At 38.1% G+C, this 21,287-nt stretch overlaps 1 protein-coding gene across 1 annotated transcript; it reads left to right on the top strand.

Annotated features, from left to right (window-relative positions):
• The first annotated feature begins 3,910 nt into the window (after positions 1-3,910).
• Positions 3,911-21,138, top strand: LOC139630952 (dual specificity calcium/calmodulin-dependent 3',5'-cyclic nucleotide phosphodiesterase 1B-like). Its single transcript, XM_071494825.1, has 14 exons — positions 3,911-4,118; positions 6,211-6,324; positions 7,800-7,982; positions 8,429-8,495; positions 8,625-8,741; positions 9,033-9,173; positions 10,049-10,149; positions 11,945-12,070; positions 13,986-14,087; positions 14,300-14,420; positions 18,565-18,646; positions 19,021-19,138; positions 20,060-20,196; positions 20,690-21,138. The coding sequence occupies exons 1-14, from the start codon at positions 4,066-4,068 to the stop codon at positions 20,785-20,787; spliced, it is 1,560 nt and encodes a 519-aa protein (XP_071350926.1). The 5' UTR covers positions 3,911-4,065; the 3' UTR covers positions 20,788-21,138.
• Positions 21,139-21,287: the final 149 nt, after the last annotated feature.

The following is a 21,287-nucleotide window of genomic DNA, read 5'->3' as shown; positions in this document are numbered from 1 at the left end:
GCAACACTGACGTGAACACACAGACGAACATTCATGAATAAACATGGCAGATCCTAAAAGCAGCATATTACCAAATCACACAATTAATGCAAAACCACAAGCACGGGATTAAAAAGTATAAATGAGTGTGTTTATGTGTTGTGTATAAATGGTTTAAGTCTCACCGGCCAAAAGAAGACAAGAAAAAAAAAAAAAAGAAAAAGGTGACATTGGCATTGAAGGGAAACATTAATAAATGACAGTCAACAATGGGCAAGGCTATAAAAATAAATTAGCATGAAAGTTTAATTCTTTTGTCATTTACACGTTCTGTAATGTGCTGAAGGGACAGACAGATATCTGTTGAGGGGGTTTGCTCATTCTTATTTCATTGTGCCTCTCATTGGGCGTCTACCAGCCTTATAAGCTGTTTTTTAATGATTGTATGGGAACTTTTCCTTGCCTTCTGTAGAGGAGGCTGTGTAGCACTAGGGTGTACTTTTTTATTTTAACCTTCCTATTTAGCATTTATAAGCAGTTTGTAAACATTTAATTAATGGTTAAAAACAGATTATAATGTCATTTAATGCAGACATAAGTGTTTATTAATATATTTGTCACAGCTGTATAAGTGTAGGCTGGTGTATAAACAGATAATGACGATATAGTAAATCACAGCTTTCGCTCCTTTTTCTTTCCTTTTTTGTAAAATTTTGGATATTTTTTTACTACTTTAGATCTGATTTATTCAAATTAAACCAGGCATCATATTGTGTTATAAACTGTTTACATAGTTTTTATAAATGCTAAATTAGGGGGGATAAAGTGAAGGGTTACCGATGTGATCTGTTGTTTTTTTGTAAAGCAAAATAATTACATTGAAAATTTGGATTATTGCTTGTATTAATGCTAGAAAAGATTAGGAATAATGCTGTGATCATATGTGTATTTTCTGCAAGTTAAGGCTTTGCATGCAAATTAAGTATTCCCTTGTAGCTCCACAGTTTATCCTGTTCCAAGACTCTGAGGACAGTTAATGGTGGAAACTCTAGTCCTGATATAAAGACTCTCTGCTGATTGTGTTTGTGACGCACAGCCAGTCCTGCTGACTTGTGGAACACTGAAGATTACACACACACACACACACACACAAATACTGTAAACACACTGCAAATACAGTGTCATTACAGAGAGGAAAGGACTAGACATATCTGTGAGCGTAAACGGAGCAGCATAGATTAACTGTAGCAGCTATACAGTATACATGCATATTCAAATAGACAATCACACATGCTAGATTTATAGCTACACACAGAAGCATAAGCTCGTTCTGTAGCTCTCTTACAAACAATTACAAACACACACATGGTCTGCAGCAGTGTTCAGAGCCAGAGGTCATGACACCGACTTGTAAAGTACACAGAGCAGATGATAGACATCTTAGTCTTGTGACATGGAGGACCACACTTGAACGGTAAGATACTGCTTCCAATGTTTTATTCTTCTGACGCTACACTTTTTGCATGCATGTATATTTACAGCCACATTTTACTGGCCATGAAGTTGCAGAAGGATATAGATTAGTTTGTACAGTGAATGGTGTGTTGTGCAGTGAGGTGTCATTGTGTCATGTTCTTCCACAACATACAGATGCATTTTGCACTAAATACAAAGCACAGATGAAGCTGATGGAGCTGTCATTAGTTTTCCACGTATTTGGTAGTAAAGTAAAGTATTGGGCAAATTAAAATGATGATCTAATGATGAGTGATGGATCCATCCATTAATGTTTCATAGCAATCCATCCAATAGTGGTTGAGATATCTGAGTCTTGACCAAAATAGTGGACCAGGTGACCAACCAGCAAACCTAGTCATCCCCAGAGCCACACCGCTAGTGTGGCTAAAAATTCAACATTAACATGTCTTTTTAGAGATCACATTTTTGTTAGTGTGAATGATTCACACAAGACACTTTTTAGGTAGAAAGAAGTTACAATACTGAATGTTCCCATTGATGTCTGTGGATTGTTCTCTTCCAGAAAGAGAGCTTGCTGCTGGAATTTTAAATTTTTCAAAGCTGGGAGCACGGCAAGCAACGTACCATCACTCTCATTGTTCTTGGGTGGAGGCAGAAAACTCCTTGATAAAATACACACAAAACTATCTGCATGGCCTCATACCACAGGAGATACAGCTAAGTGGGAAAACATGATTTTTGTGATCTGGATGCACCAGCCTTTAATCGAACCCAGATGGTTTACTGGGTGTGAAGTTCATCCCAGAGACCAGAGAAGCTGTAGTCAGAGACGTTAAACCTTTGACTACTATGTTAAGTCAAAAACTGTTTGATTTGGGTGAAATATATTTGATTCCACTGTCATAAAAACCAAAATGACTGCTCTCTGTGCCCCTCACCACCCTCACTCTCTTGAACATCTCGTTCCCATGCAGAGACACGCAACATTTTGATGTGATTTATGATGCCACTAAGTCAGATTTCTCTCTCTGAAGTGTAGAGTCTGTGAATAATAATTGGCTCAGGTCACTGGTTTGACATAGAAAGATCAGAGGGTGTACGTTCGTCATCATCAGAGGGAGACTGAGAGGATGACGGATGAATGGAGGGAAAAAAAATAAAGCACTAGTTTAGAGTGTAAAGCAAAAGGCTGGCAAGCACTCAAAGGGAAATGAGTTTAGAGTTTTTAACTGACTGACACTGACACCGGATGAATTCCTCTTCTGTAGCATTTAATTGACATTTTCAGTTGACATCACAGTCTACTCTCTGGAATTTCTATGTGTTGATTCTCTATATATACAACATTAAGTACTTCTTTTGGTGGGAGAAAGGCAACCTAAAGTGACACATGAGATGGAGAATCATATGTCGTAGTGTTGCTTCTCTTCAACTTTGCGATACGTCGTGGCATGTCAAAGAGCATGGGAGCATGAGAGTCAGTCTGACCCAGCAGTCAAAGCAGGACAAGCAAGGAGGGAGACTGACAGCATGCAGGGGGCTTTCCCAAGCCATGCTGTAGCACAGCTCTCACAATACTCTATAAATAAAGACTAGTAATGGATTTAGGACCTACAACTGTAAGAGTGTGTAGGGATGACTTTCATTGTCTCATCTTGAAGGTTTGTGTGCTTTCCTTTTTTGGTGCTTCAACGGACAGAAAACTGCCCTTTTTTTCTCGGACTTAACAAAACACTAAAGTGACATTTGTTGATCAGGGAAGTCAGTTAAAACGTTTTGTCTCTGCCATTAAAATAAACGACTGATATAATTTTAATTATGATTTGAGCCTCTGTGCTGTTGATTGAAGCTGTCACAGCAGTTTTAGTATCTTGTGCATTTTTTTTCACATCTTGCAAAATCTTTTTCTGTTTGCGTTGTGACTTTTCACAGATCAGGGCCACAAAAAAATATTATTTATTATATAAATAAATGTAAGGGTGCCCATTTACCCCCAGCACAGCGGTACAGAGAACAGTAGTTAACCTATCAGGCTGTTGTGGGTGGCTTTCGAGGACAAGCGTTGTTTATGTATCTTGGTTCGGGTGACTGGTGGGTTTCGGTGAAAGACTGTCTCTGTGTAGTTCCCTGATTTGCGGCTGCGGTGGAAAATTCTCATTTGGGATTTGAGTACACATGGCTTGAAAGCCTCGCAGTCAACACTTCATGAGTGAGCCAGGTCAACTAACTCACCTCACAAAACGGATGTACACATATACACAAACACTCACTCACTGACAAAGACACGCACACACACCAGGCACTCTCTCTCTCTCTCTCTCTCTTACACACACACACACACACACACACACACACACACACACATACACACACATACTGACACAGTCTGGGCCTGTGTAACCAATCAGAGTGAAGTGGAGTAGGTCCCCCAGAAGTGGGTGGGAAAGCTGTTGAAACAGAAGTCTGTCTCAGGACACACAAAGTTTGCGTTGGTGGTTTGGAGAACTTTTCTGCTTACTACTTCTCTGCAATAATTTTTCTTTTTCATCCTCTTATTGTTTTTTTTATTGAACTCTGGGGTCCATTAGGGCACAGCTTGAGTGTGGAATGGCTGAACTGGTGCGAATCCGTAAGAAACGGCTGCAGATCCCCATCTCTAGGTAAGGCAGGGGGCTAAGATTAGTACAGATTATATAATAGTCAGCTATCTACATGTTCAGCCTTTCTGTTAGTGCATAAATAAGGCTGGAAGTCTTAACCCAACATGCTACATCTGTGATAACACAAGTAGCATTTGGTGCAGTAAGGCTGTCTGGATCATATTCTGATGTGGGAGTAGTTTTCTTGTTTTGCAGCAATGGAAATATGTGACTCAAAAACAAACCCTGCAATGAACAGTGATGAGTGATAAGGCATCGCACCGCAGTGGATTTTTTTGACACATTTTATGTCTGTATATATACTGTAGGGAAAAAAATGAAAAGGTTATTCTTACCTTAAAAAGTATCTTTCACAAAGACAAGTACCCTTCTTTTACAAAATTTCATGCTCAGTTCATCAAGATTGTATCTGAATGCGCTTAGCAACAAACACTTGTTGCTCCGAAGTGGTTGCGTGAACACTCAACTTACGCATGCTTCGCTGTGGGAGGGAAATGTGCTGCAGAGGTGATGGGTCATGTGGTTTTGTTTTGGTTAACACATTGATGTATTAGTGTCTGCACAGCTCACAGCTCTAAATCTTGTAAGGTGTTTTGGGGTTATTTTTTGACAGAAATTCACACATTTGTTTTGTCATGTTTGTCAATATTTAGAAGTTACATTTCATAGCACGTTATAGTGAACTGGGATATAATCTGATGTGGATTTAAATTTAACATTTAATTTTCCTGTTTTTAAGAAATATATTTAAAGATTGTTGCTGACAGAGCTGATACCATTCAAACACCTGTACGTTACTGTTCTGATATGCACTTAGTAGGGATGACACTATGCAGTGTGTAGATTCAACAAAGTTTGAGCCAAAGGGAGATTTGTCTCTATAAACAAAGTTTCTCAAGTGCACTTGACGAGTAATTTCCTGTAAACGTCCTGTCAGAGGCTCTTCTACGGCGAACAGTTGGAACAAAAAAGACTGTGTTATCACGAAAGATTACTTGAGATTGAAAGTGAGCGGTGGTATTCAGATGCATGCTATTTTTATGACTCAACAGCTTTTGAAAGCCTTTGCCAGCGTGATAAACACTTGAAAAGCTGTGAGCATCTCATCCCCAGGAGTTGGCTCCACAGCGTGGCCTGGCGCAGTTTGAACACAATCGATCTGGTCACGGTACCATATGGGCAGCCCACCAAAAATGTTTCAGAGGAATTATCTGAGGCATAAATGTGTTAGCATATCAAATAAAGCTCTCTTTCAAACGGTCAAGAAGAAAATAAAATCCTATTGAAGCATGAAGATTTTAGTTCGATAAACTGAGGGTGAGATTGTTCATCAGATGCTGTATTATCTGTGAAAGCTTTTGGGTTTAACACAGAGATAAGATTTCATTAACACAAGGTGGGTTACAGTGTAGGTGACTTGAACTCTGGGCATTTGCTTTTTATTACACTGCAGGAGATTAATGCATTTCCACCAATTTTATTTTGTAATTTGATTAAAAGTTTCAAAACCTAGAGTTAGCAACATGTTTACATCACAATGTGGCTAACACTTAAAAACTCAAAAACAGGATTCTTCAAAGGGCCCACTTTGACAGAATGTTGGTTACATAAGACCCTGACCATGGGAAGTTTTCCTCTCATGGAAAATTTGGCACTAACGATGCCCTTTTGCCACTAGCTTTCTTTGGACAGCTTGGCATTTAAATCGCTTCCAAATGAAGTCTTTCCGTTCACGGGGAAATATCTCAACCTGTTGTTAAAGCACTTCTCGGACCTTGTTTTGCTCACTCGAGACAACAACAAGTGCCATCAATTTACAGAGCCATGTTTAGAAAGGCTCTATCACACAAGGCCATTTTATTCAAAATGACCTTTTTGTCTGTAGCTATAACTTATTGCTGTACCCAGTGTGATTGAATGTGACGACTTTGATGCCCAAGTACTGTAACCTCCAACCATTTTCACACCACTACTGCCTGTCAGTGATTGCTGTTTTGAGAGGTGAAACGGCTTCCCAGTACTTTCAAAAAGGGTGTCTTTCATTTTATTTTGTTTTGATCACATCCAAATGCATGATTATGTTTCCTTTCAGGCTAAGGAGCATGCTGAAACAGCTGGAGGAGAAAGATGTCGACTTTGAAGAGATCAAAAAGAACCTGGATTTCACAGCGTCGTTACTAGAGGCAGTTTATCTTGATGGAACAAGGTAGACTGTAGTGGGATAATATACATTTGAAAACAAAAGCTAATTAATTGACATTTTAGATCAGTTTTCATGTATGAAATCACTTGCTCCATGCTGAAAATGTTCCTCGTTACTAGCAGAGCCGGATTTATTGGCATACACAGGACAATTTGGCCTCAGCCCAATAGTGCTGCAAAAAGAAAAGATTAGAACTTCACTTAAAATTCATGTGAAAGAAATGTGATTCTCAAAGAGGTCATTGCTTCCATTGAAATTGTCTAGCTTTTAAATCACTATACCTCTAAATATCACTGAGCTCATTATAGAAGTAATATAATATATCTTTCTACAGCTTTTTTAGTGAAAGTTTTTAATTGAAATCTTTGGGAAATATACTTTTTTAACTTTCTGTGAGAGATTTAAATGAGGGTATTGATACCACTCTCATCGTGTATGGTAAATAACAATGACAAATTCCTGGTACGTGAAACCCTACTTGGCAGTAAAACAGATTCTGATTCTGATTCCGATATGAGACTACGGCTATCAGGTGAGCTTAGTTTAGCACAAAGACTGGAAACAGGGGAAACAGCCAGCCTGGCCATGTCCAAAAGAAACATAATCTGCCTACCAGCTCACTTACAGCTTTTTTATTAACATGTTATATATCTCTAACATGTTTGTTCAAACCATACAAAACTGAAGTGTAAGCATGTGCTGTTTTATCAAGTGTTATGTGCTTGACTATTTGTTGGCTGACAGCAGTAGCTACCAGGCTAGGCTAAGCTACCTGCCGGTGTATTTCTAAATATGTTCCTGTAATATTCACTCAAAGGTGCTTTATTTAAGTTTTCTTTGCCACCTAGCATTGTTTCTTGATGGGATTGGGTGATGATCATGATCACGGTTGCATGCCAAGACATGTCAATAGTGCATTTACAAGATAAGAGATGAGAATACATTCTCTGATCTGTGTTACTTCTTCATCCTCTCATTCTGAGCCGATGGCAGACTGGACGCTATCACAAAGTAGTATCATGAGAAGGGACAGACCGGGGCTAGTTAGCTAACTTCCGTTGAAGACAAGAAGTGATAGAAATAGAAGCAAAACAAGAGTTAAAATTGGTGACGTTTCCTCCACTGGAAACAGCTCTTGGCGAGTAAAGGAATGAGGTTTGAAGCTAAACTTGCAATGTTTCCTTTTGACTAATAAGAAAACAGCTGTTAATGCTAATGTTGGCTATGTAGCAATAGCAAAACGCACATATAGCACCATTAAAGAGTTTAGCTTCCTTAGATTTAAGCTCTGCAACTTAAGCAATAACAGAGATCTGCAGAAGTTTTATGACAAAATGTATAACTGCCACTGAAGAAGTCTTAAAAACTTGATCGTTTAGTGCTTTCATCCAGCGTCTGTCATTGACTCTGTGTCTTCATACCATCTGACTAACAATCAGCGTTTGTGTGTATGTGTGTATGTCTGGTGTCTCTCTCAGGCAGTGTCTGGACTCTGAGGACGATCTTCAGCAGCTGCAGTCAGACGGGGTGCCTTCGGAGGTCACCGACTGGCTGGCATCCACTTTCACCCAGAGGGTTCGACGGCCTGTGCGACGCTCAGATGAGAAGCCCAAGTTCCGCAGCATTGTACATGCAGTGCAGGCTGGGATATTTGTGGAGAGGTATAACAACATATTTGCTCAATGTATCAAAAGTTATGATACTTAGGCGATGTGGGACAAATGTTCAACAAATCCAAATTCAGCTGCTGTAGAAAAGATACAGAAGTAGTCATTCAGCTATATGTTTTCTTTATGACACCTAAATACAATAATATAAGGACATGATCATCTCATACCATAAAACTCCCATTGTAAATGACTGATCTCTTTATCTGTGCTATAACTCTAATATAAGCTCATACAGTGTTGTTACTGTTACAGCCACAGAAAACACAGACAGCTGCACTGCACTGTGAAACATTAACCTCCTTTACTCTTTAAAACATCCTTCCAAAGAGGACAGGGACTTTGGAGGATTTATATAAACAGCTCCTGAGTCGAGTTCACTGCACAGTATCAACATCTGAACTTTAACTGAACTCAACATAAACATTGCATTATTCCAGGATGTTCAAGAGGGCCTACACTGCAGCCATGCCAGACCAACCTGCTGTGGTTGTAAACTGCCTCAGGGTAAGCCCCTACTAATCATAAATCTCACAGTGTGTCGTGTGTTTGTGCAATAAATTGAAGACCACAAAAGAAATAGTATACTCAGCACAAGTATATATCAATAACGCACTTTCTTGTCTCTCTCCGCAGGATGTTGACCGCTGGAGTTTCGATGTGTTTGCCCTGAATTCGGCCAGCTCTGATCACGCGCTACAAACTCTTTTCTTTGAGCTGATCACCAGATACGAGCTCAACAGCCGTTTTAAGGTTAAGGTTTAATTCCACTTTCACAATATGTTATTATAGATATGCAAGAGTGTCAGTGCTTTGGGTGAAAAATAGTTAATGTCATCACTAGAGTCATTGTAAACTCCACTTCTGTGGAAAACTTGTGTTGTAATTTGCAGATATAATCAGACATATGGGTTTTATTAACAATTTGTGGTGTTTGAAGAAACAGTGGTTTTAAACAGTATGATTATGTGTACAAATTGAAACAAACTCTTGAACCTTGGATTCTTAAACACAGTTGTAATGATTATGTAATGTATTTTGCAGATCCCCATCTCGTGCCTGACAGAGTTCCTGTCTGCGCTGGAGAGAGGATACTGCAAATACAACAACCCCTACCACAGCCATGTCCATGCTGCTGATGTGACTCAAACACTGCACTGCCTGCTGCTGCGCTCGGGACTCGTGGTACACTGCACTCACCTGAATACTTTCTTAGCTTTATCAGTGGCTGTGTTTTTTCTATTTTTTCGCCCAATGTCAGCAAAGACTATGAAAAGATAAAAACCACCGATAAGTTTTGTTTGTTTCTCAACTCTTTCAACCCTCCCAAACCTGTCTGTGACACTTAGGACAAAGCCCATTTGTTCTTACTGAAGCCATAAATTGAAGGAACACGTCACGCAGCGCAACAATATGGCTCATTTGGTAATGTCAAACGACCACTTTAGTCATGGTCACTGTGTGCCGAAAATGAATGACTTTGATACATATCTTTGATCTAATCTGTGCCAGTATGCACTACCTCCAGGAGATAGCCTCTAAAATAATCCCACCTACTCTGCTTATGTATTTTGTCAAAATAACTGCCAGCGGTCTAGAAAGGAGGATAAAGCATTGTTTTACTCCCAAATATCATACCCAAATATCATGTTAATGTGTCCTGCACTCTGTGGCCTGAAGGATGTGCAATGCTATACATGAATAGCCCAGTGCTAATGTAGACTCTAGTTTTTGAACAACGATGGAGGTTTATGAAACAGAGGAATAACCTACTACATCAGGCTTCTATGCACGCAATACTGGTTAGTAGGATGTGTTGGTGATTACAAAAATACAGCAGCTTTATCCAATAAATCCAAGTGATTTTAAAGAAAAGTGATGGATCAGTTGTTTGTTCCTTGACTGAACGGTTCTTACTTATACTTACAGTATATCAGTAAATATTATATTTTCATGTTGCAATACTAACTCTATTTGATACATTAACATAAAAACTAACCTGTTCCTGTCAAAGTGCAGTTTTTTTATGTTTATTTATTTTGCCTACTGTCTCTATAAAGCACTGGCTGACAGAGCTTGAGGTGATGGCGTCTCTGTTTGCTGCAGCTATCCACGACTACGAACACACAGGAACCACAAACAACTTTCACATCCACACAAAGTAAGCTCTTTCTCTGAAACATGTTTTATTAACCCAGTCTTATAAAGCACCAGCTATATATATATATGTGCTGCATCCTGTTGTGAAAATGTAGAATAGTAAAAGATGTCAGCCAATGTAGAAATAGTACGGTAGTGTTACTAAAGGCCTTTGTGCAGTTTTAGAAAGAGAGAGAGGGAGAGCACTCTAAAGCAAACACATGTTCATGGAGGGAACACAGTATTTTTAGATGTTGAGTTTCCACATAGGAGGGCTGAAGAACGCAGTCTCTTGGCACCCATCATCATCATCATGCTTTATTTTGGGAATAAAGCACAAAGATGGCTGTCCACAATAAGATAACATATCTTAGTTACAGTATCTAAACAGCATTATCATAAAATCATACTCCACCCAAATTATATCTTCAAACATTGTCAAGCACGCACCTGTAGGCTTGAAATACTGGCAGTTATGACTTTGTTGTTTGTTACTTAATGAGGACTATTGGCTGTGATCAACTTCAATTTATATTCACAGTGAAAAAAAAACAAACATTAAATATGTTAATTGAAACCTTTGGAGCTTTGACTATGTAATTTAATGGAGTAAAGGAGACAATGTCCAACCGGTCCATTTCTGATTTGCTCATTAATTACTTAATTCATTAATTAATTGCTGATGTACTGTCAGTCATAGTCAGTGAACAGCAGTTGAGTTGAACTAGAACATTTTTAATTGTTTACAGGCAAATTGGCATGGAGTGCATCTTTCAAGGAAATTAACAACTTCTCGCAAAAATTAACACAAACAATTAACATTAAACTGGATCTGTTAAGATGGGATCTGGAGCTCTTATTACAGTAAGAGCTTCTTAATAAGGTTCTTAAGAGTAAGAAGGAGCAGTGTAGATGTTTAATTTATAGGATGGACAGGAAAAATCAGAAAAAAACAGGTTAATTTCTTGATTTTGTCCATATGGTTCTACTGTGTTTACTGTATAAATACACTAGCCTTGTTTGTATTTATTCAGAGTGAATCTTCTCCAAAGGAATGGGGAAATCTTTTCAGTAGCCTACCTCAGGATTTCAGTGCACCATTCACTACCATAGGGTAAAATATCTGTTACTGAGACAGAGCACTGTCTCTATTTCAACTGTAGCACCAAATTATTTTACCAGGAGACTGTCTTTATAGGACATTTTTAGGAAATAATGGGCCTATAAAATCAAGTGCTACCTCTTCTTTTTCCAGCGTGAAATTTTGTCACTAATAGACCATAGGTAACAACATGGACTCAAACTGATCATGGCCACTGAAACTAAAAATGTTTTCAGCTCCCAAAAGACATTTTAACACACAACTGAGTGTTGACTTTGAAGCATTTTCACAAGAAATGTGTTCATTGATTGGTTTAACTGTGAGGGGTGGCAGTAGATTCAAAATAATTGCTGACTGGAAAACTTTTTATTGTGCACTTTTTAACAGTCTAATAAAGTAGATTATGCAAATGAGTGGACACGGAATGCCTGATTGAGAATTGGTTAATTAACTTGCTATACTGAGTCATTAATACCAACATGGTGCCCGTTTTTATCACATCCCGCTCTTCAGCACTTTTAAATCCATCATTACAGACCTGCAGTCACTGTGCTTTAATGACTCCCTGAGGACTCTGCTTTTATCCCATACTCTTCCACCCATATGACCACAGTGTTGCACACTCACATTATACTCATCCATCTATTTGTGTCTCTCTCTACTCTGTCCCACTCTCCTGCCTCTCTTCCCCTCTCACCCTCCATCTGTTTTCCAGGTCTGAGTTTGCATTGATCTACAATGACCGGTCGGTACAGGAAAGCCATCACCTGAGTGCAGCATTTCGGCTGCTGCAGGACGACCAGATGAACATCTTCATTAATTTGACACGGGAGGAATGGATGTAAGATGACATAATTTGATACAATAGCTAATAGAAGTTTAATGGGAAAATCGAATGCAGAAAAAAGGTTTTGTTCTTTGTTATTCTGTATAAATGAAGTTGGCATCTTTGATGTCAAGAAATTTCCAGCACAGCAATAATGGAGTTTAACTTACAATAATTTATTAGCCATCTAAGATATCAACACCAAATGCCCATATACTGAAGAGACTTCTAAATGAACCCTGTACTTTTCACCAGTGATCAAACAATCACAGTGAGACCAGAGACAGAAATGAAAATGAACCCATCTTAACAGTTGACTTTTGAACAACAAGCATGCAGAGCACTGTTGCTGGGAAAACCCAAGTGCTCCCTCAACCTACATAACTTCAAAACTGAATGTATCCATTCTGACCTGTCTGTGAGTGTTCTGAGAAATCAATTACTGAAACAGAAAGAGATGAAAATCTTTCAGAGGGTGTTCAACAAACACCAACACAAACCTTTACCACAGTTAACACAAATTGAAGATATCTGACAAAACCAAGATTAAAACCAAAATTAGTTCTTTTAAAAACAAAAAAGTGGTGGGATCACTTTGGAAGACTTATTGAGTTGCATACTTTTGAATTTTTGGCCAATTTTAATATGGACATTTGCAGAAGGAGACATTGACATAGTGAGAGTTATTATCTGTATAGCATGAATAGAAGATATTTTTCGTATTGACAATATATCCCATTAAAAGAGACCAAAAACAAACAATGAATTAATCATACGAATAAATATTTCTTGTGCAGCTAAAGTCAGACATATCAGTAGCTTTTTCTCTGTGCCATAGACCTCCATTTTTCCAAAAATTTAAAACACATCAGTGGGCACATGTGCACTATAGTTTTAGTCAGTCCCACACACCATACTATAAATACTTTCTGGAATACCAAATCTACATCAAGTGCCCAAGTCTTATTAAATTATTTAGTCTAGAGAGAAAGAAAAACAGTAATTTGTGAACTTAAAACTGTAACTCTGTGAAATATATACTACCTCAGAAGGAAAGATGGGGTGTCACTGGGGAAGTCAGAAAATACTGAGACACATGTTGTTGGTTTTTGGTCTTTTCATGTCATATGACAATAAGAAAAATATAAAAATAACTCAAGTGTAGATTTCTTTTTTTTTACATGGAAATAAGAACAGCTGGAGTGACATATTGGCAGCGATGGGGACAAAAACCCCATGAGGGTAATTATCTGTCTGCCATGAATTACACTTAGTAAGACATTCTGAAGCTGCTCCTCTAGTCAACCCTGACCTCTGACCTCCAGAGATAAAATGTCTCAATTATGAATCAATACAGGATCACTTTACTATTACTAGTTAGTGACTCATTCACTAATCAGCAGTAGAAGAGTGAATGAGTCACATGTGCTTCTACTGACAATCAGAGATGTTATCAGTGAGATAATTTTGTGACAGAATTTACATTAACAACTGAAGTAAATGTCAACTATGGTTAATCTTCACTCATCATGACATTAAACTAAATACGTTCCATATATATTTCCATATATTCCTGTGAATGTAAACACATGTTGTGTACACTGGAGTAGAGTTTGTGATGAGAAAATATTTATACTGTATTTACAGTTTATATACTCATGGAGCCTGATGCTTCATACAGCATAGATACAGTATGGGATTGTGATATTAATGGAAGAACTCTACAGATATCAGCAAAGATAAACACCATCACTATACTCTAATTGGCTTTTATAGCAGCCAGTGTTACCATGGGAACAAGAAAATCCATCAGGAAATTTGAAAAGTTTATAACCCCACTGTGTCTTCCTGCCTGCTTTTTATGCAGTTCCTACCGATAATACAAGGTCAACTAGTAAACTGTGTGTCTTGGTGTGTGTTTTTGTTGTAGGGAGCTGCGATCACTGGTTATAGAGATGGTGTTGTCCACAGACATGTCCTCCCACCTACTCCAAGTCAAAGCGATGAAATCCTCTCTACAACAACAAGAGCGGTAACGCTAATGGACTGTGCTGTTGTTGCATAATCACAAGCTTACAAATGAATGTTCACTGCAGATTAAGCTTATAAAAACTATCCTACACAAAGAGGCAGACAGGCAAATTACTGTAATGCTGGTTCGTGTCATGTCTGCTCTTCAGTCATGTCTGGGGGCACAACAGCACAACAACAAAAACAAGAAGTCCATTATGCTTTCTCCAACAGGATTGACAAGCCCAAAGCACTGTCTCTGTTACTTCACACGGCTGACATAAGCCATCCGTCCAAGCCCTGGGCTCTGCACTCTCGCTGGACCAAAGCCCTGATGGAGGAGTTTTTCAGGCAGGTAGGAACTCTAATGGACCCAAACTGTCAGTTTCACTGTTTCTTTTTTCTTTTCTTTTCTTTTCTTTTCTTTTCTTTTCTTTTCTTTTCTTTTCTTTTCTTTTCTTTTCTTTTCTTTTCTTTTCTTTTCTTTTCTCAAAACCAATAGAGAACAAGTTGGAATGCTACAACGCATAATCGTTCCTCTTGGTTTAAGGAATAGTGCAATGTTTTGGGAAATACATACACTCTCACTTTCATACACTTTTCAACCACTCCACAGATTGTATATTACAAAATTATAGTTTTGACAAGTTGGTAAGGATAAGGTTTTAATTCACTATATCACTATTGCATTGGGTCTGAAATTTAAATAGCAACACTAAGTTGACTGTGCCTTGAAACTGCTTGGAAGATTCCAGCATGTTGATGTCATGGCTTTCGAAGCTTCTGATTGGCTAATTGACATAATCTGAGTTAACTGAAGGTGTACCTGTGGAAGTATTTCAAGGCCTACCTCAAGCTCAGTGCCTCTTTGCTTGACATAATGGGAAAATAAAAAGAAATCAGCCAAGAAAAATTTCCAGAAGCAATTTCCAAACAGTTGAAGGAACCACATTCATGTGTTACGAACAACAGTATGCAAGTACAGTATAAACACCATGGGAACATGCAGGTGTCATACCACTCAGAAAGGAGACGTGTTCTGCCTCCAAGAGCTGAACTTACTTTAGTGTGAAAAATTAAACTCGATCCCAGAACAACAGCAAAGGACCTTATGAAGATGCTGGAGGATTCAGGTACAAAAGTGTCTATATCTACAGTAAAACAAGTCCTCTGTTGTGAAAACTCAAAGGCTGCTCAGAGATAAAGAAACACTACTTTCTGGAGAAATGTCCTGTGGTCTGATGAAACTGAAATGTAACAGTTTGGCCATAATGACCATTGTATGTTTTGAGGAAAAAAGGTGAGGCTAGCAAGATGAAGAATACCAACTGTGAAGCACGGGGGTGGAGACACCATGTTGTGGGGGTGCTTTGCTGCAGGAGGGACTGGTGCACTTCATAAAACAGATGGCATTATGTGGATGGAAAATGTGGATATATTGAAGCAACATGTTGAAAGAAATAAAAGCTAAAATAAATACATCTCTCTATTTTTATTCAAACATTTCACATTCTCAAAATTAAGTAGTGATCCTAACCTACCTTCTAACAGGTAATGTTTATTAGGATTAAATGTCAAAGATTGCTCAAAACTGAGTATAAATGTATTTGGCTAAGGTGTGAGTAAACCTCTGACCTCTAAAGTAGGTGCATAACATTAACAGAAAATATGACTAAATAAATACAGAAATGATAGGATGTAGAGTTGTATCTTTTGTGCTAGATAAGCTTTTTAGTTACTGTGTTGTTTTTGCCTCAGTGTTTCGTCAGTGTTGTCGAGTCTTATTTTAAGTATAGGTGTCAGATCTTAAGTGTAACATTTTGATTTAAGTATTGTAAAGAAACGCATTCTCTCTTCCGGTACAGTATATTCAGAGCATTTCTACTCTGCAAATAGGTTTGTCTCTCATTATTAGAATTAGATTAGAATGATCAGTGAGTCTAAAGGTTGGTTTAAATGACTCATCCGAGTCTGAAACTGAGAATGGAAAACCTTCAAAGAGGTTTATTACGTCTAAAGAAAACGACATACATATCGCTTTAAGTGTGAAGGAGAGACAGTTAGAGATAGGAAAGTCTCTTTGAAAAGTTTACTGAACATGCACTTTGGTTGCTGAAGCCAGACTAAATCTTAGAAGACTAGATTTTATTCAAGATTTACAGTAAGTCTGGAAATCATCTGCCGAGAATCGATTGACCCAGATATGTTGAAATAATGATGTTGCCTTTAAAAACTCACAGACCGCATGAAAAGCTGACTCTAGAAGTTTGTTCTTGACCTAAGGGGGGCCATAAGTGTATGTAACCAAACAATTTAAACTTAAAGGTGAAGTAGACTGCCAAAGTGTAACCTTTAAGGTTAGGTTATTTTGTTGTTTTGTTTGGTTCAAAAGCCATTCTCAAGCTTAGGAACAGAATCAGACAAAGCAATTTCACTTTAAGAGCCAAAACTGAACATGAATAATATTGAGGAGTTTATTATTTTATGCATAGTATTAGAAAAGAATGGGAATTGAGTTATTATGATTATTCTATATAACATTAATGGGAATTATTTGTTTGATGATTGGATAGTGGGTTCATATTTTGAAACTGGTTTATTGAGATTTTGTTCCCGTACATGTGCAGTTAGTAAGATAATCCACAGAGATAATGGAACCATATATGACAGCACCAAGTGTTAGAAAGACAGGTCAGGTGTTTCCAAATGTTCCCTTCTTTGAGAGAAACTCAAGGGGCTTTACCGTGTCAATGGAAATTGAAAACATGAATGGATATCAATGTTGATAAAAAGTGAAAACCAGACAAACTGGCTGTCCACCCTTCTTTGGAGTCGCGAGTTATTAAAGGTATCATGTGTAAGATCATGCTACTTGTTCCACATTCATAGGTGGCAGCATTTCACCTCTTCACCCCCCTCCTTCCCTGCTCAATCCTGCCTAATCTCATAACAGTAATATCAAGTGGTCATAATATGGCAAACCAAGTGTCAGTTCATTTTTTGAACATTTTAAACTAAAATTTTGGCCAAATCTTACACATTGCACCTTTAACAGTAGAACACGAATATTACTGAATATTGGAACACGAGTCAAAATGTTCTGTTTCTTGATTAAAGTTCAATTTTGCCCCTAAACTCACGTCAAGGTCTGTTTAATAAAGATTTTGGAGCTTTTGAGTTTCATTAGCAGCTGAGTGCCTTTCGTAGATGTTACATTTGTCATACTTTTAAGTCAACATGTATGAAAATTCCTTAAAGGTCTCAGGAAATTTACATTTTGAATATCTACAATTGTATTTACAACTGGGCTAACTCCACCTACTGATGAAGATCATGTGATAGGATTGAAAGTCCAGAACTACTTTAACTTTAGGCATCATAGCTACCAAATGAAGCATGATTATGCCACGAGTTAAACAATTATGTGCTTTTAGTTTATTGTTTAGGATAAATGTGACGTTTTCAAACATTTTGGCATATTTTTTCAGGACTGTCTGTTATTATGACCCGCTCTTACATTTTGTTGTTAGGTGACCTCTAGTGGCTGTTGTAATTATGACAGGACCAATGGAGGAAGTCAGATACTGTAGCAGCATAACGCCAACAAAATCTGTGTTAGGCAGAAGAGGTTTGGGTGGTTGGGCAAAATACAGGACCTTCACACAGGAGAGTGCTGTTTGTTTTCCTGTGTGGAACCAATTGTCATCATTTCTTTTGTCCATGACCATTTGACATCCTCAACGATGTTTTTATTACTGTTACCCTGACGACGCTGGTCCTCTAACCTTAAGGGAGTCCTTGTATTTGCCCAAACCACAATCTCTTCCCTAAACCTCACCAAGTAGTTTTTGTGCCGAAACCTAACCAGGCCGTGATCTTTCCACAGCCTTAACCTCTTATGTTTATTGTTGTTACCATGACGATGACGGTAATATACGCCTGCTGCTGTAGTTCGTATGTGAGGGACATACAACCAAAATGGTCATTTAGGTTGGAGGACTTGTTGTGACTTGTCTCCTCTACTGTAGGAAGAAAACTGTCAATCATGTGTTCTTACAACCTACTTAAAATGCTGTTTTCAAGTAAAAGCCCACTGAGCCTTCCCAAAAGACAGTGAAAAAATTGGCAGGCATTGTGAACCTGGCACTTTAACGGAGTGGTTTTCCAGTAAATGCAGAAATAACTTGCTATGTACTGTCATCTCCTCTCTGTGTGTCCTCTATTTTCACTGCCTGGATTTGAAAAAGAAATAGAATAGAGGGGGTGTTGAGCAGCCCTGCTCTCTTTGAAAATAAGATGTGAGAAACCTCCCTCCGAAAAACCTCTTTAATGTTACTTAAAAAAAACAAAAAACAAAAGCGCTTGTATGATTTTCTATAAACAATCTTAAAGTCTCAGGTTACGAGTGTTGGAATAAAACAACCTTTAACAAGTTATTTTCATGCAGTGTGTGGGATGCCCTTTAAGATATCTTCTCTCTCTCTTTCTATCTTTGTGAGGGTGATAGAGAGGCAGAGCTCGGCCTGCCCTTCTCTCCACTGTGTGATCGAAAAAGCACCCTGGTAGCTGAGTCCCAGATTGGTATGTCTCACAAAACACTTTCCAGAACATGGTTTCTTGTCAGCGATGTCTTTTAAAGACAATTTCTTCCCATGAAGACATGAAATTGCAGTTAAATGTATTGTATTGTTGCTCAACTTACCTTTCATGATTGCACTTCTCTTTCCCTTCTCTTTCTGAATGCAATAAGCCACTCAGTGGCAAGCTTTATGCTGATTTATGTTGAACAGTTCAGTGCTGCATGATACAACCTTTCACATGTTATTGCTGAAATTACTGCACTGCATTTGAATTTCTTTACTATTGCAAAAGAAATTGCATAGGGACATTTACATTTTTATAGCTCAGAAACATCTGATTTTCACATGCTGATGTGCCAGCATTTACTCTTGCAGGTTTCATAGACTTCATTGTGTATCCTACGTTCTCTCTGCTGACGGACATGGCTGAAAAGATCGTTATTCCTTTGGTGGAGGAGAATCCAGGTCCACCAGACCCCTGTAACAGACACAGGTATACACATGCAGGGCATGTACTGTATTACCACAGTGATACCTGATGGAATTCTTGGTTCTGGTACTGAATGAAGAGGCACACACTGTAGACTGAAGGCTAAAAGAACCTTTGATATTTTGGGAAATACACATCTCCACTTTCTTGCCAGGAGTTTGATATCTGTGTGTTAAATATGGTCATAAAGCCAGCAGCCACATAGCATGCTTTAGATTAGCATAAAGACTGACAACAAGGGGAAACAGCTGCCTGGCTTTGTTAAAAGACAAAGAAATTAGACTTCCACTACATCTGAAGCTTACTACTTAACTTGTTATATTTTAATCTGTGCAAAAAGTATTGTAAGATAATAATTAGGTGGTTTTACAGGGGCAGTGTGGGGGATTATTTCTTGGCCAAGAGATGTTGCTGGAGACTTTGCCAGTTGCTTGGCATTGCATAGCAACAACAACCACAAATTGTAATTTTTTTACATTGGTTTTTATACAGATAAGATATAATGTGAGCTTTGGAGGTGCTGGTATGGATTTTGTCACCACTGGACAGAGTCAGATGAGTATTTTTCCCAGTTTACTGTCGTCAGTGCTAAACTTTGTTAGCTTTCAGTGTTAGCTTCTGGCTGTAGCTTCATATTTATCAAACAGATAGCCCATTAAAGTGATATCAATGTTCTCATCCAACACTTGGCAAGAAAGTGAATAATTACATTTCAAAAAATGTCAAACTTTTCCTTTAAGAGACATTTAACTCTTAAAGTCAAGAAAAACAATGTTATGGAGAGACTTACAATTACCTGATCCTCACTGTGAACAAATGAGAAAGAAAATAAAGAAAGATAAAATAGAAGGATTGAAAAGGGTAAGAGGGTAAAATAAAAATGAAAATGCCTTAGTATCACAGCAATCTGTCATTTCTCAATAGTAATCTTTGGAAGGAGAGCTCCAGAGGTCTGCAGTGGAGTCTCGCTCACATCACGGCTGAGCTGGTGAGTTTCCGCTCAACGTGGACACGACACACCGAAGACAACAAGCTCAAGTGGAAGGAAAGTGGCTCCAATGGTAAGTTACAGTATGTTAATTCATTTATGTTGTGAATGCACAGAATGCACAGTGTGAACACATACGGTGCCTGGCCACAGGATAAATCTATTATGGAGTGAAATTTTGTTGATGTGTTGTGTTCAAGATTTAGTGGTCATCACTATCTTAAGAAATTCTTACAACATAACAATCTTGAAAATTGTTATAGTTTTCTACTGTCATCTTTTGTACTGGTCTAATATTTCTAACTTAAAATGATCACCTATGAAATGTTTGACAACCTCAGCTGACACAGAATAAAAGACTTTTTTATTTTGAGATAAGTAACTGATTTGGCAGGAACAAAGCCACTTAACTTCATAAATGTGCTCAGTCTCCTTGATTTGATTTGTTATCTACAGTACATTCATTTCAGAGTGATCTCATGAGGAGATTAACTGATACAGATTTTGTTTCCATTTTGGCTTAACAAAATTTTCCAATGCCTTTTCCAATATTCTTTATCCCCCAGGATTTTCAGACCCCAGACTGACAAAAGAACAGAGGTCCAGACAAGAGGAGCTGTCAGAAAAATCCCTGCAAGACCCCACCACAGACACAAACCAATAGAAAGGACTTCATTTGTGAAATGTGCTTTTTAACATTGAGTCACTGTTTGTTAAAAAAAAAAAAAACAACCCACAATGCCTTCTTATATTATGATAGAGAGACAGAGGGGGAGCAAGGGGTGTAGGAGGGGGGTGGGTAATGGTTTAGATCATCTTCCCAAGGTAAGATGCTGTGTAATCTCAGAAATGTCCTATTTCAAGTGTAGTATACTATGCTAATTTAAATGCAAAGTGTACATGCTGGCCATGTTATACAGCATAGTCAATGTTATTAATTTAATTTGCCACATAAACACTTTTATAGTTTGAACTGTACACAAATCATTTAACCTTGCATTAAACCTTGAATCTATGTCAGTGTTTGTCGTATGTGCTGTTTTGTATTGATTCATCATAAGACTGGCTTTGTCAGGGTGGGAGATCGTGTCTTGGAGCTTTTTACTGAAACATTTAAAGGATTCAAGATCAAAGATCCTAATTGCGAGGTGGTAATTCCAGTTC

Source organism: Trachinotus anak, unplaced genomic scaffold (genome assembly GCF_046630095.1).
Source record: "Trachinotus anak isolate AG129_WGS33_773 ecotype Australia unplaced genomic scaffold, CSIRO_AGI_Tana_v1 ptg000013l, whole genome shotgun sequence".
Taxonomy (NCBI): Eukaryota; Metazoa; Chordata; class Actinopteri; order Carangiformes; family Carangidae; genus Trachinotus; species Trachinotus anak.
This window is presented reverse-complemented; position numbering and strand designations above follow the sequence as displayed.